Genomic DNA, 15,599 nt, shown 5'->3' with positions numbered 1-15,599 from the left:
AGTCGTCCCAACCTCGGAAAAATCTGAGGGATTATTGGGCCAATAATGTCAAATAAACAGATTTATATTTCTGTCTGAACAGAAACCATCTGATGTCTCTCTGATGGAACTAACAGTACAAGAGTTCCTGACCAGATGGTGCTTTGTTCAAACCCGACATGTTCACGGCCAGTTCATCTGTGAGTTGTGTACTTGTATTTTTAAATGTGAAGTAACCCGTGCAAAAAAATATATATTATACATTTCCCACCAGTTAAAGGTAAAAAAAAAACAAAGGTTCGTCTTCAACATACCTGGATGATGTAAACCTCCTCTCTGCCGTTGTACCACACTTCAAACTTCTTCATATCGCCTTTGACGTTCTCTGTGATCCCCACAGCGCTCATCTGAACACAGACAGGAGGGTAAAGATACGATTTCAAAAGCAGCGACTAAAAGACACGACGAACAACGACCAGAACACTGAGGATGACGCGGCCTCGTTAACATGTGAGTGAGAGCCAGGGAGGAAATCTGTTGGTTCAGTTTTGCATCATTTAATCAACACAGACTGCAATACATGATAAACTCTTCTGTTTCTGCTGAACACAAAGCAGGAGTGACTGAGTTTCTCCGAGTGGACTTGTTTGGGCAGGAAGCTGAGGAGCCCTGCAGCGTACTTATCAATGACAGCTCCGGTCTCGCGGATGATTTAGCGGTGAACTTGTGGCGTCTAACTGCTCTGAGAATCATCCATCATGCTTGTAGGATGTGGCCTGGCAAATTCATAGTTTTACTCGAGGGGTTTTTGGTTTGATTCGCTCTAATTAAGCTCGTTTCTGGCAGCGGCGGCAGGCAGCGGTGGTCACAGAACAAACTCCCGACTACAGTAAAACGACTCAAACAGCAGGCGGATGAAGTTGTGACTAAGACGGGAGAAAGTCTGGGATTTAGCAGCTGAGGAGACAGATATTGTTTGTATGCATGAAGTAGGTGTAGCGTTGAGTGTCAAGTTATTTTGTCACGTTTAATGAACTATGACGAAGAGAACAAAACAGAAACAGGAGCACAAGTATGTTTGATTGGCAGCCAAGTCGACAAATCGAGGGGACGTAAACAGCTTTCTCTGTTCATCGGTTCACGTTTACGTCTGGTTTTCATCCGTTTAACTTTATGGTTTTGCAACGGTTGCAGTGCTGCATATCATAGTATATAATTCCACCTGTAACTCTGTGGATTGGCAGGAATATGGATCATCGTGTCACATGCATGTAAGTCTTTATGTGCATGTATAAAACACTCTCAAGAGGATCTACGCAAGACAAACAGCCTCATACTCAAGAACTGTACAGAGAGTCTAATTAATGTTTATTTTATGTTCCACTTAAAGAACATTTTGGCTGGCAGACGTCCTTAAAATGAGCAGCGAGGGGTTTTGCATTTGGCTGACAGACAAATTCTACTCTAGCTGTTTGTGTTACACACCTTCAGATTACAGTCGTCACTTTGCCAAACAACGAGGAGTCAACACATAAAGACACAGCTCAGAAAAAGCAGCACATGCAGCAGCGTCTGTTTCTGACCTTCAGCGAGTGTTTGAAGCCGTAGGACGGAGTCTTCTCGTGGCCGTCGGTGGTCTCCTCTCGCTTCTTACAGAACAGCAGCATCTTGTCATACAGGAACAGGTGTCTCTGCATGGGCTTAAACCTGGCCAGGTCCTTCACCTGAGATCAGGTAATCAGACGGTCAGTTAATCTGTCTGTCTTCACATCCACAGTGCAAACAACATGAACTGAAGCTGCATGACGACTGTTCATCACACCTGTCGCAGGTACGCTGCACGGACCATGTCATACTGTGAGTGATTGGTAATCAACCTGTGTGGTTGTTCAGGTGCGAGGATGTGTTTATCTGTTACTGTGATACCAAAATACTGAAATAAATGGAAGCCAACAGAGCCCGACAGGTGTGCTAGCAAAAAAAAAAACAGGACTCAAAAATGAATAAATGTTGTTCTCTAAGTCACGATGCTCACACGAGATTTCATTTATGTGCCGAAAAGAACAAAACAACATAATGAAAGTTTCCTTTTTCAACCATAAAACAGCACAAAAACATTGTGTTTTGTTAAATCTTGTGTTTTATTTCTCCTTGACAGTCGACGGGCTCTTGAATAAACGGCTAAAACATAAAAATAAAACTGGTCAGAAAAAAACCGAAGGTACACATTAATGAAGGAGGTAAACTTGCACCGCTTTAATGACGCTTCCGTGTGATGTTTGCATGCAGAAGTTGTACCTTGTTGTGACCTTTCTTGTGGTCGGTCCACACGTTGAAGGATCCCTGCATCAGCAGCTTCCCCAGTTCACTCAGGTTTCCCTGCAGAAACATCCACACAGCCACACAGACTGTTACATCACCGGTCAGCAGCGACCGTCGTTCTACGTGCACGACCGCTTCAGGTCCGTCTCTACAGAACATCGTGTGAGGGGAAAGTCTGTAATCCATAAAGTCTCTCAAGTGCTTCCACCTGTACACATTCATGAACAGCCATTCTATTCCATCACAAGTGTGATGAGTCTTGATTAATTATGATCGAGTCTGACAAACGAGCAGCTTCTCCTGAAAAGAAGGAGTTCATCAAGCTAGGAGAATTTGTTTCAGGGGAGGAAATCTCACTGAATTTTAAATAAGTTCACTGATATATTCTCACATGACGCTCGACATCTACTGTCATGAATACATACAGTGAATGTTTCTCAGCCCACACAAGCCCTGCTTTTCTCAGACATCATTAACAGAAAGCTGAAACATGGATTTGATGCCCTGATCGTAAACATTTGTGTCTCCACTGTGACTCCACATGATGATATACGTCTCTGTTTCCCCTTCACACGGAGAAGAAAGGTCTTTGACACATTAACACGTTGAAGTCACCAGAGAGTGAAATGAAATGTTTCTTCACTGACGAAGACGTAAAAACAAACAGCACGACAAAAAAATCCCCACAGCTTCCTGAACCAACCTGCATTTATTAACCGAGTATGACTGCGACTCTCTGACCTTGTTAACAAAGTCGGTTAATGAATGATCAGGAGTTGAACCACTCAGAGCCCCTGAGGCAGTTTTGAGAAATATTTGAGGCACTGGCGCTCTTTATGTTTCTAAAACAGCAGATGACACTGACATAAAGTAGGACGACCATCGTCCCTGTGTGGTGTCGTTCACTCCACTCACACCTCAGAAAAGCCTTTAAATAAAGACTTTTTAATCCTGGAACCAAACAAACAAACTTAAGAGATGATTCGTGACCATGAAACATTTGTTTCAGAGCAAAAAACGTCTGAATAAAAAGAATTGGGAACCTTTTTAATAATGCAAAGGTACAAGCTGTGTACATCATTCTCTGAAGAGTGAACACTTACTCATCACATAAACCACTGCCAGTCTTTCCTTTTCCATCTTTTCACCCTCAAACACGAGAACATCACCTGACCGGCACTGATATTCACCGCTTTGGTCACTCGATGGTAAATGTAACCGTCCAGTCGCAGGAGCATTAACCTGCTGTGGTAAACATTTCCATGGTAACAGCGAGCTCCATCGATCAGATGTCGCTGCTACACATTAGGACTGTGGGTTGGGGAGTGCTTGTTGATGAAACAGCTAATAAAACACGTTTCCCTTAAAACTAAATTGATATCAGCCGGACTGGTGGCTTCCACAGGAGCAGGCACCATCATTTCACAACCTCAGAGCTCCAGGTGAGTCCATCCTGACAGATTGTGACCGTACGGCTCCAAAATCAACATTTGAATCTTCTGTTGAGCTGCATCCAGCTGCATGGACTAAAACTTAAATGCTGGTTGATATCATCACATCAGGGAAACACTTGAGCGTTGACTCAGGTAACGTGAATGTAAATCATGTGGGACTGAACCCGCTCTGGTGTCTTTGAAGTAAGAAGTGAAGTAAAGAGGCAATAAATTCCTCGTACGCATCGACTCTCCACCGCTCCCTGAAAACACACAGAGGCGGAGCTGAGCCGACCGGCTTCACGGTTAGTCAACCCAACATACGGTAACACTTCGGTCGGGTTTCCTTATTCCTCAAGTTTTCCACGTACTGACCTCAAAGCCAGTGATGGCGATCTGGTGCATGGAGTCGTTGACTGACTTGATGATGTCCAGCATGGTGGCCAACGCCTCCTCCAGCTCCGCCGTCCCCTCGCCCTTATTGCACTTTAACATCTCCTGGAACACATGAAGGAGGAGAAGGAGGTTAGAAAGGTGAGAGGAGGAGAAAGAGAAGAGAGAACAAGACTGATGATGATGAACACCGAGGAGTAAATCATTAACGCTGATAGTCAGGCGGAGGTGACGGGGTTATCAGGCGGAGGATGTCTGAGAACCAGCTCGTCTGGTGTCGAGTAAACCATCATCACTGATGGATAACTGGCTGGAGTGGACGGGATTTACCTTGAGTGTTTTTTAGTGATGGTTTTTGAGGGTTAAGCATTTTTATTAAGCCTCATAAAAAACTAATTCAAAGTTGAAACAGACAATAATTGAAGTTGTGACCTGGCAGCACAACAAAGAAAATGACTGGAAGAAGTTTTTTTAAGTTTATGTTCAATAAAGTTGAAATACAATTTGGTGCAGCCACCTCCTCCAAGTACGGAAGCCCTGAAGGACAAGTGAGATTGTTTGTTTTTCTGGTGCTCCATTTTCTAAATTCGATATTATTATTTTTTTCAAGGTATTTTGTGTGAAACAGAGTGAAAAACACACAAGGGAAAAAAACAAAAAAACATGAAAAAACATTTTTAAAAGGTGAAAACATTTTTGGGAACTTGGAGAAAATGGAGAACCAGAAAAGCCACACTCTCTCCAAAGTCCAATTACTGACAATAACAATGTGTTTATGGGCTGAAAGAGAAATAATTGTGAAGAAGGAGTCAAAGGTCACAACACGGCACATCTAACAAATACAATAAAGTCAAGAAGAGGACACACACACACACACACACACACGAAACTCTACAGTCAAGCTTTAAACATTTGTGTTAAATTAGACTGCAGATCTCTCTAAAGCAGCACACTCATCCTGTTTTACCCAACAAACCAACACTCTATTAAACTCCGTTTTATCAGATTTACTGGGTGTGTAGAGGAGCCTCCAGACGACCGCTGCTCCTGCCATGTGATCAAGCTCAGTCTGAAGTCTGCAGATTGGTGAGCGATTGGATCATTAACCTCCACGCTCCGACACGAGGAGTGGAGCGGTATATGTTCGTAAACGTGGCGACAGACTGAAGCCTCGGTGTCAGCGGCACCAGGCTGGGATGAAGCTTTCAGGAACTCCTGCGGGGGATTAAAGTGGAGCAGCCTCGACTAATTAGCCGATAATTACACTCAATAATTCCCTGTTATTAATGTGCTGATGTATTTGTCAAACAACATCGGGAGGATTTTTTTTTATCCAGGCTTTGCAGTGAAATCAAACAGCGAGCAGACTTCAGAGTTCGTATCCTTCACCGTCGCTCCGAACTCTCAGGCAACATATCAGAGGGCCATGACGGCAGACGAACAGCTTTACAGTCGACCTGACCTTCGCTGATTGCGCTGCGATGTACTCATTCTTTCCATATAGAGAGCAAGACTGGAAAAAATGCAATAAAACTCCCTCACACACACACACACACACAACGTCGTCCATGAGCGGGCTTTAATGTAAAACTTCTTCAGAGCCAGTTGGAAAATTTGATTAACAACACTCTATTAAAACTCCCCACGAGCCCTCATCTTGATCCATTTCCATGTCGTTTCCCATCAAGCACTCCACTTCTGCGGCTCGTGGAGCGGAATCTGTGGCCCGCGAGATTTCCACGTCTCCAAAGTAAGTCGGACAAAATCACTGACGGTAACGCAGCGCACTGAGGAAGACAGGAAATAGCAACGGTCCGCGCCGGTTCTGGCTTATCTCAGATGGTCAGATAGCGACTGTGACGAGGAGCTTGAACCCGAGAAAGCAGCAGAAGGTCGAACAAAAAAGTTCATTATGATCGTCTGATTCCTAAATTGGTTCAAATTTAAAATGCATCCTCAAATTTGAAGCGACGTCTTAATTAAACTCCTGAGTGTTTCGTGCAGTAACATCAGTGTGTGTGTGTGTGTGTGTGTGTGTGTGTGTGTCGTTACCTTGAGCATCAGCTGGTATTTGGTGATCCTCTGGACGGGCTTCAGCAGGTAAGCGTCCAGAGAAAGTTTGTGGTCCAGTTTCTTCTGGCATTCCTGTTGTCACACACACACACACACACACACACACACACACACACACACACACACACACACACCAAACATTCTCCGGTCAGGAAGGGACATGTGCTGCTCCGACTTAACCTGCTGTTAACGCTGCAGCAGGCAAATTATCATAATTAAAACACACCTGCTCCTAAAAAATGACAAAATGTGTTGCTGTTTGTAAGCGTTCAGGTTGGACGGTGTCTTCTCCTGGTGCATGGAACCACAGACTGAACTCTAACATCATACACAGAACCGTATGCATCATGACTGGACTTGTGTGTGTGCGTTTGTGTGTGTGTGTGTGTGTGTGTGTGTGTGTGTGTGTGTGTGTTACCTGGAAGAAGAGGCTGTCTCCACACTGTCTCCAGAGGACTTCAGAGCGCGGTTTGTTCTGACAGTACTTCTCATACACCTGGAGCTCTTCTTTCTGCAGACACAAAGACACGTCAAAGTCAAGAGAGAGCCTGAAATCAGCATCTTCAGTTCCTCACATGTCTGGACGCAGTACTGGAAACACTTCACAGTCTCGTGGGTCGATCAGTTCTGTACTTCTAGTCACGGCCGACCTTGGCGGTTCATATAAAATCTTTTGGATGATTGTCGACGATATAAAACACTTGTGGTCATGGCGGCTCACCCCGGTTCAGTTATTCAGTTTGAGGCTGACAAGTTGCCATATTATGTTGCTGGTAAGTGCCACATATTATTGGTTTCTGGTAAGTCGTCATGGTAATTGCTCTCCAGTAAGTGCTGCCACACTCACTGCATCCTTGTAATTGTTTTTTTTAATCAGCTGCACTTCCTCGTGAATGAACTTCATATTATGTACTGTATCTAGAAATCTGCTTAAAGTAACAAGGTGAAACTTCTTTTAGGCGGAATCCCTTCACACAGTCACATCACAACCCTTCCTGTTGTGTCAGTAAACTCATTTTATAATTCTTATCTTCATCTTGAAATATACCTGAGTGAAAGTGTGAGGTAACAAAGTGGAAGTCCTGCTGTAAAACACGACGTACTCGGGTTTCCTTGCTGTCCGTCACTGTTTCTTGGCTACTCACCCTTTTCAGAAAACAGGTTCCCACCAGCTCTGGTTTCTCTGCACAGTTCTCCAGCTCCCTCAGAAAAGTCCTGCAGGTGATGAATGAAGAAAAACAACAACAAGAACATGACACACATTGCAATTTTTAATCTGGCAGAGCAGGAAACCAAAATTAGCCAATGCTTAAAGTGACTAAACCATTAAACTGAGGCGTGTGAGCAGCTTCAACAACATTCATTCACACTACAAGTTTATGATTTAGTGTTTGCGGTGGACTTACAGGCAACGCGGTTTCAATATTAGTAAGCGCGACACCACTGGATGTTTTTAATGAGACTCAGGGTCTATTTTTTATTTTGAACTAGTCTATTATGTATTTTGAACCATAACCAAGTTGTTTTCCTGCCAAAACCTTTCTGAGGTTTTGCAGAAATGTCCTCTTCCAACATTTATTCTGGCGGTTGGGTCGGTCCGGTCTCGCTGTAGCAGGGCAGGTCTGCTCGTTTCATTATCAAACATAATGTTCACACCATTTTTTTTCCATATAATATGTACTTTTATATGTAAGAACTCTTTATGAAACAGTCCTGATTAAATACTGATGATTTTATACAGTATGAGCCAAAAAGCAAGCATGAGAAGATTATTTCTAACAGTTATTATTGTTATTGTTACTATTCTTTATGGCTGAGTGCTGAGGATGAACTGTATTTGTATACTGAATTGTATAGAGTATTTCGCTGAAACACAATAAAAAACTAAACTGCTCATGTAGTTTGACGGGTCTGCCACAGTCAACCAAAAGAGAAAAGTCCTGTTCTGCAGCCACCACGTAAAAACACCTCTTCTATTTAAATTCTACTAATGACAGTTGGTTTCTGGGTCATGAGAAGATCTACCACGCCTGTGAAAACGTGTATAAAGTGTTCAAGTCAAGTCTGAAAAAGAAAGAGTCAAGAACTACAGGTGAGGACTTCAACAGATGGAAAATATAGGATCCAGTGATCTGTGAGGATATTCAGTCAGTGCTGCTCCGATTTTTTAATTCAAATCTTTGAATCCTTAAATTTAAGAAATGCAAAAAACCACGGAGTCTAAAGAAGTTAAATAATCCCATGTAGTCTAACGCCGAAGCTCCACTCCAGACTTTTACCAGTCGCACTACAAAGAGATGAGAATCTGTGCTGACAGGCAGACTGGGAGAGAAAAAACAGAGGGGAGAAGAGAGGTGAGACAAAACAGGAAGCAAGAGAGACGGGAAAGGGAAGTACAAGAAGAAAGAGAATGGATGAGATGAAGGATGGGAGGGAGAGGAGGAACACGTCTTTGGTTCAGGCCTTCAGGGAGTCTAATCTGCCTGGAACGCCTGTGATGTCTCTGAATCCTTCTGCTCGTTGCTTTGCAGTGTTTCCCACAGGATTTTGTGAGACTGTGGTGGGTGGGTGTCGGACCCTCTGGGGGGGTCCGGCGGCACGTTCCCCCGGAAGAGTTTTTTTTAACATTTTAAAGTCAAATGCATCAATCTGGTGCACTTTGAAAGCAAAATTAAGAGGCTAGATCTATGAAGAGCTGTGTGCTTTTGTACACAATTTAATCACAAACACATTGGTTGTATAGATACAAATGTTGAAAACACAAAATCAATTATAGCTGCTGTGCAGCGACGGGTCGGGTCTGCGCTATTTTTGGCAAATTTAGGCAATTCTGAGCAACAAACAGCAGAATAGGAAGACAAGACAGAAGACAACATTGTTCATTTTGGACCAGCTGAGGCTTGAACTCACAACGTCTGGAATCAAAGACTGTCATCTATCGCTCTGAGCTGATTGGCAAGTGGCAATACAACAGTGACTTCACAAACTGAGTTAGCCATTCACTGTTGTGCAGGCAGATTTGAAACCACTGTAAAAAAAATTCAGTTATCAAGACAAAAATCTGTAATTATATTATTGCATGCATATTGCAGCATGGAGATGTTGGTATTTTTTATTTTTTTTTTAATGATTGATTTGCTCCATAAGTGAATAACTGATGTTTGAAAATGCTGCTTGCATTGACTGCAATTATTCACATGAGAGCAGAATTAAAAATGTTCTCAGAAATTCAGTTTTTTAGGTCAAATTCTGATATTTGTCAAACATCATCTACAATGACTCTAAAAAATGTTCAATCTTTTCATGAACACTGAAGATTTATTTATCAATTTGCAGGTATATGTTTACAGTCAGACATCTTCATGCACTGTCGGCAAAAATTGTGGGAGGAGTTTTTATAAGTTTTACAGTTTAAAAAAAAAACAGAGTGATGGACTTAATAATTTTTAATAGGTTTAAATGTACAAAAGTTTCTTTAGTATTGGGGCTACAGTTTGATGAAAGTGTGAAGTTCTAGCGGGTTGATTTGTTGTGAATTTTCAATGTTTTGAACTTTAGACGCTTGCTGTAGCGCCACCATCAGGACTATTGGATTGAGTTTACAGCTGAGGTAATCTGGCATGAGACTGGACCTTTATGCAGAATTTGGTTAGCTTTCAGCCATGGTCCGGTCCAAGCTATCTGTTTTTATTTAATTTAGAGGCTTGCTGTGATGCCACCATCAGGACAATTGTCTTGAGTTTCACGTTAAGGACATCTGACATTTTGATCTGTCATCAACATCATCATCACTGGGTCTTGAACCCACAACCCCTGACACCAAGAACCAGCTCCTAACTCGCTGAGCTGAAATGTCAGAAATTCTGTTACCTGAACAAACATCTGATAATACATAAATTGCATCTTGACAGCATGAAAATGTTGGTGACTCCAGTTGTTCCCATGAGAGCAGAATTCAAAATGTTCTCAAAAATTCAGTTTTTGAGATAAAATTCTGATATTTGCCAAACTTCATCAATCATGACTCCAAGATATTCTCAATTTTTTTCAGGAAGATTGAAAATGTATTTAGCAAGAAGGATTCGGAGACATCACAGGCGTTCCAGACACATTAGACTCCCTGAAGGCCTGAACCAAAGACGTGTTCCTCCTCTCCCTCCCATCCTTCATCTCATCCATTCTCTCTCTTCTTGTCACTTATTGTGGCTGGTGTTCACGCAAGTCTTTACCAATGGGATAAAGTAAACCTTTGAGGACTGTTGTGACACCAAAGCGCGTGTTCCCAAACCTGACCGGGTAGTTTTGGTGTCTTTACTTGAAAGTGTTACCGACCACGAGATGAGACTGTGAGGTTTTCACAGGTAGGTCAGCGCAAACACGTCAGGCAAGCACGCCGACGGCACGTTGTGATATGATAAAGGTCGGCTGGAATCGTTCAAATATCAGCTGGAGATGAATCACAGATTTAAGGAGCTGAAAACGGATCAAATCTGCTTGCAACTCAGCCAGCATCAGCAAACGCTTGGGTTGTAATCTGATGGAGAGGAAGACTCAATCACTCAAACATCTCAGTCATCTTAAAAATGATTCACAGATATCTTAAAACCTTGGCACATAAATCTACAACGACTATTTGAACGGCTACATACATCTTTTAAAGGATAAGATACAGTATAACAAATAAGATACAGTATGGCTATATACTCATACTAATAAAGACACAAAAGGAATGTCTGAAATATTTAATCAAATCAATCCTCTCACAGGGCGACAGGTATGGAAACACTACCTGGATATCTCTCTCAGGAGAAAAGGAAGTGTAAATATACGTAAGTAAGTAAGTAAATATGAAGGTGACCTACTATTTTAAAATGTAAACTATGTGCAAACAGGATGAACAATCAAACACACTCAACCACAACAGCAACAATGGAAACACTGCCTCTTTATCTAATTATCGATGCGATTTCTCCGGTTACGATACAGTATCAGTGCTGCCAGCTGCAGAGCCGGGGGCCAAAAGTCAGCTGGAGTCTTGACATAATAACATTTTTTTCTATTTCTCCCACTGTTTGCACAGAATATCCTATTAGTCCTCATGTTTTGATTGTCAGGGAGACACTATTTCTGTCTGTGTGTGTCTGTGTGTGTGTGTGTGTGTGTGTGTGTGTGACCGCCTTCAGCAAACACATGAGCTGGAAGGCAAACGGTGGATAGACGGATGTAGAGCTTAGAGGGAAGACGAGTGTAAGGGAGTGAAAGACAAAGTGAAAACACACCAGCCACGGAGCGTTCGTCTGAACTACAGCTCTCCTGCATCGTTATTCAGATTAGACATCATAAATGTTTACAACTTGCGTGTGTGTAGTTTTAAAACCACTGTGATGTGATATTATGTAAAAACGGAACCATCTAACGGAAGCTTATCACGATGACTCCACTTCTGTGGAACCTGCAGTTTACAGCGTGAGAGAGGTATTATGTTTGCGGCTGATATCAGTGTTTCTGAGACACGGTGTGATATATGGCACGACGGTGAACAAAATACATTCCACCCACCTGTTGTGAAATTCATATATCTCCGGCAGGTTGCCGAACAACACATCCCTTTTGTTCTCCAGGGACGGAGGGATGAGGTGGCTGAGCTCCGAGTTATCCAGCTCTGCAAAATAGCCCTGAGATGGAGGATGAGAGGAGGGGAGAATAAGAAGAAAGCAGATAGCAGAATTAGCCATAAATCAACTGGCAAAGGCCTCAAACATTTAAAACATCTGATCATTTCCACTTGAGACTTCTCTCCAGCTGCAGTCCTGCAGATTGACATCCAACGGTTTTGAGAATTAAAGACTTGTTTGCACCAACACATCATGCTTTGCTCGTGTGATCAATAATCTGTACTGTCAGAATCAATGCAGTCCTGCAGGAGTTCGTCACTACATGCAAAATTGATTGAACACACTCGACCCTGGAGATCCTCTGAAGGTCAAACCCGGACAGGAGGGAGGAGAAACGTTACGTTCTTTCTACTAAAACACAATCAATGCAGGTATTGATCTCATTGAGAGTCAGGTATCAGGAAACCAAGCGACTCCAGACTAAAGTAACTGATCAGATCAACCCTCTATATTGGAGGATCAACTCGGCATATATGTTAGAATTTTATATGTTTTTCGAGTAGACCATATTCACATGGCGGCCATTTTCCTCTTTTGTCACGCTCAGGGTTGCTCTGCAGGTTGCAAGTCATATAAATGTGGTGAATCTGAGAAACCACAACTATTCCACAGACTCTATACTGATCAGCAGCTGAAAGACGATGGATGATGAACATTCCGAGGGACATTGGGACATAATTCATGGTTAAACAACATATTGATAACCAGTTAGCTACCATGAAACTGCTGCTAACGTCAAGGAAAGATGAATATTAATTCTCAATTGTCAACGCACATTGTTTATTTAATGTTAGCTAACGTATGCTATAGTTAGCCCTAGCTAATGGGTTACTAACTATGTCTGTGTCCCTACAGATCCTCAGGATCCGTCGTCCGTTCGCCGCTGATCAATTGAGAAGCATGTAGAAACAGTAAAATGAAAACTGTACCTCCATGATGCTCTGCAGCTCCTCCACGTACAGCCGCTCTGTTTCAATCAGCTCAGTCATGATGTGTCTGCAGGGAAAGAAAGGAAACACATTAATGTATCAATCCATCCAGTGTGGTCCGATGGGGGAACTTTTTTAAACTGACAAACCCACTAATGGACCACTAACTAGCGTTCAATGTCAGTGAAGTGCTCTTCGGTCAGTCCTCCCTGTGGCCGAGCAACCGCTGCTAAAGATGTCCGCGTGGACCCACTAACTGAATATTAACAACAACATGAACACTTAAATAAAGGCTTTCTCAGTCTTTGCACTGCAGTAATGAAACCAGAGAGTGTTTTGTGGGCGTTGGGGTGAACAGTGAGATCAGACTTCATCAGGGTTTGTCTCCCATTGGGCAAATGTGGAACCATTACAAAAGGGAAACATGTTTTTTTTTTTATTTCACGGTGCCTCCTCTACATCGCTAATTGCATCATTACCCTGATGCTCGATAAGAGGGACTTAATCACTCATCAGGAAACTGAACATTCATGTTGAACTTTCATGATTCAATAATGCATCGAGAATCCTTCCACCCAGAGGAAGTGGACTTTATTGCCCTGTTAGCGGCTCTAGGAAAGACATCTTCAGACCGTCTGTCTAGACTGAGAGACATGATGAAGTGCAGATGACTGGAATAAAGTACAAACTAAACTAACGAGGGGATGAGGCACCGGTGGAGGGAGGTGGAGAGACACAAGTGAGGGTAGAGAGCAGGGAAGGAGCCGATCACTGGGCTAACAAAGGTGATGTGTGAAGTGAAAGGAATACAATCAGATAGAAACAATAGAACCATGACTTAGATATCCACAGATAAATAAAGTTTCCCTTTAGTGCCATCCTTCTTCCTCAGGATGGAATGCAGACAAGGAAGAGGGTGAAGTTTAAAGAAAGAAATCACATAAACTACTGTATAAAAAAGTAAGTTGTTGGATTTGTCTTTGCAGAAGGTGAGACAAGTTACGCTTCACATCCATCTTTATTTCAACCTGGTGCACGAGCTCTGTTATCTCATTCTACAGTTGGATCGGACGGCTGAGCTGAGCAGGGACATTTGAGGATTCACCAGGAGCTGAGAGGGAATCTACTCCCTGTTCTCAGGACATACGACAGTAAATGGATCATTGTTTATCTGCCGTGCTTTCTCACAGTTGTAAATCGCAGAGAGCAGGTTACAGTGCAAATGGGAGTAATGGCCTAATCAGACATGCTGACTTCCACCTCTACATCAGAGTGGAGAGCAAGGAAAGCCTTGAATGAATTCTCCATTGACTCAGAATTACAAATCTAACGATGGACGCAGCGGTGCCACAGATGTTGTCTTCTTTTATTCCACACATTCTTCTTCCTTATCCACACCTGGTCGCTGATATCAGCCACAATGAAACTCTCGCACCTGAGTCAGAGATTTGTTATGCTAGTAGCGACAAATAGTTACTCCAGCAGAGACTTGTTTACGTCCAGCTTGTCGCTTCAGCCCAATCACATTTCTAATTTTTAACCCTCCCTGTCGCTTCAGAGTGCCCCCTTTCCCCTCAGAACAGAAGCTGGTTAGCTAGTTAGCTACCCTGCTGGAAAAACCAGCATAGACCAGCACCAAAAGCCTTATCACTTCACCTCCCCTCTCTATCCCAGCATGAATGCGCAAAAATGTAGAAAGGGGTGAGGAGTGCATGGGATCAGGCCTCTCTGTTAAACATTTGAAGTCTTAACTCCAGATAACCCTGGTGACATCATCAGGGTTCTCTGGGCTGAGTAGTACAAGGTGTTCAAATCTAATCTGAGAGGCTACAAAATTCAAAATGTAGTTTTTAGGATGAGTATGAAAGCTCATTCTTGACTCTGGGAACAAAAAAAGAAGTCAGAATTCAAGTGAACCTTTCAGTTGTTTCTGGAGCTTTTCACCTCACGGAATTCATCCTGGATCCACGAGGGAAGATGGATTTTTTTTAACCTTCATCATGTCCAAAGAGTGGTTTGTGTCATGTAAGCAGTGTTGGGGAAGCTACTTTGCAAGCGTAGCTTGTAAAACTACATGTAGTTCAGCCTGGCAGCAGTTTGAACTAACTACATTTCTTCCCCTGGAGAAATGTAGTTTGTAAAACTACTGCTAAAAGTAGCTTCAGCAACTACTTATACTCATTATACTCATTTAACTCAGCGTTAAATAAATCAACATATGGTGTATGTGAAACAAAATATAATAGCCTACAAAAAATTCACATGCCAGAAGAAATATGCCTCTAAACTCGAGATAAAAAAGTCGAAAAAAGTCAAAATTATTGTTGTTTTCGGCTTTCAGAGCTCACATGTGAACATGTAGGTCGTGTCTGTAGATGCATCTATATCCAACATGTACGTGCTCAAATATGGCCGTGGTTGGGCTGGTGCGTTCAGGGTGCATCGGTGGTAGCAGGAGGGTCATCCATGACGGGCTTGTACCATATGAGCTCTGCCGTCCTTGGCACAAAGACCCGCCCACTCTGTGAAGCATTCAGAGGCAGCGTTGGCTTGGCATGTCACGACATGTTTCATGCCTTTTTTCAAAGAAAAATAAAATAAAATTCATATTATATAGGTCTTTTTTAAATAAAAAATAGTTCATGTTATTGGTCAAAATTGTAGTTTGTAAATTGAGTAGTTAAACTACCAAAAATTACCCAAAAAGTAGTTGAATTATTTGACGCAGCACAAAATATGAATGTAGTTTAACTACCAGCAAGTTACAGCAAATTGTAGTTAAGCTCTGTAGTTCA

At 42.5% G+C, this 15,599-nt stretch overlaps 1 protein-coding gene across 8 annotated transcripts in view; it reads right to left on the bottom strand.

Annotated features, from left to right (window-relative positions):
• mcf2l2 (MCF.2 cell line derived transforming sequence-like 2) overlaps positions 1 to 15,599 on the bottom strand; it is a 109,883-nt gene that overhangs the window by 34,064 nt on the left and 60,220 nt on the right. For all 8 annotated transcript variants that reach the window (XM_030433062.1, XM_030433065.1, XM_030433060.1 and 5 more), the window contains exons 16-24: positions 12,805 to 12,871; positions 11,760 to 11,875; positions 7,346 to 7,415; positions 6,619 to 6,711; positions 6,180 to 6,272; positions 4,110 to 4,232; positions 2,278 to 2,358; positions 1,563 to 1,703; positions 294 to 386 (exon numbers count right to left, since the gene is read on the bottom strand). In XM_030433062.1, coding sequence (XP_030288922.1) covers positions 294 to 386; positions 1,563 to 1,703; positions 2,278 to 2,358; positions 4,110 to 4,232; positions 6,180 to 6,272; positions 6,619 to 6,711; positions 7,346 to 7,415; positions 11,760 to 11,875; positions 12,805 to 12,871 — 877 coding nt within the window. The remainder of the gene's footprint in view (positions 1 to 293; positions 387 to 1,562; positions 1,704 to 2,277; positions 2,359 to 4,109; positions 4,233 to 6,179; positions 6,273 to 6,618; positions 6,712 to 7,345; positions 7,416 to 11,759; positions 11,876 to 12,804; positions 12,872 to 15,599) is intronic.

The sequence above is a fragment of the Sparus aurata genome, chromosome 11 (genome assembly GCF_900880675.1).
Source record: "Sparus aurata chromosome 11, fSpaAur1.1, whole genome shotgun sequence".
Lineage (NCBI taxonomy): Eukaryota > Metazoa > Chordata > Actinopteri > Spariformes > Sparidae > Sparus > Sparus aurata.
Note: the sequence above shows the minus strand (reverse complement) of the source record. Positions and strands in the feature narration are given on the sequence as shown.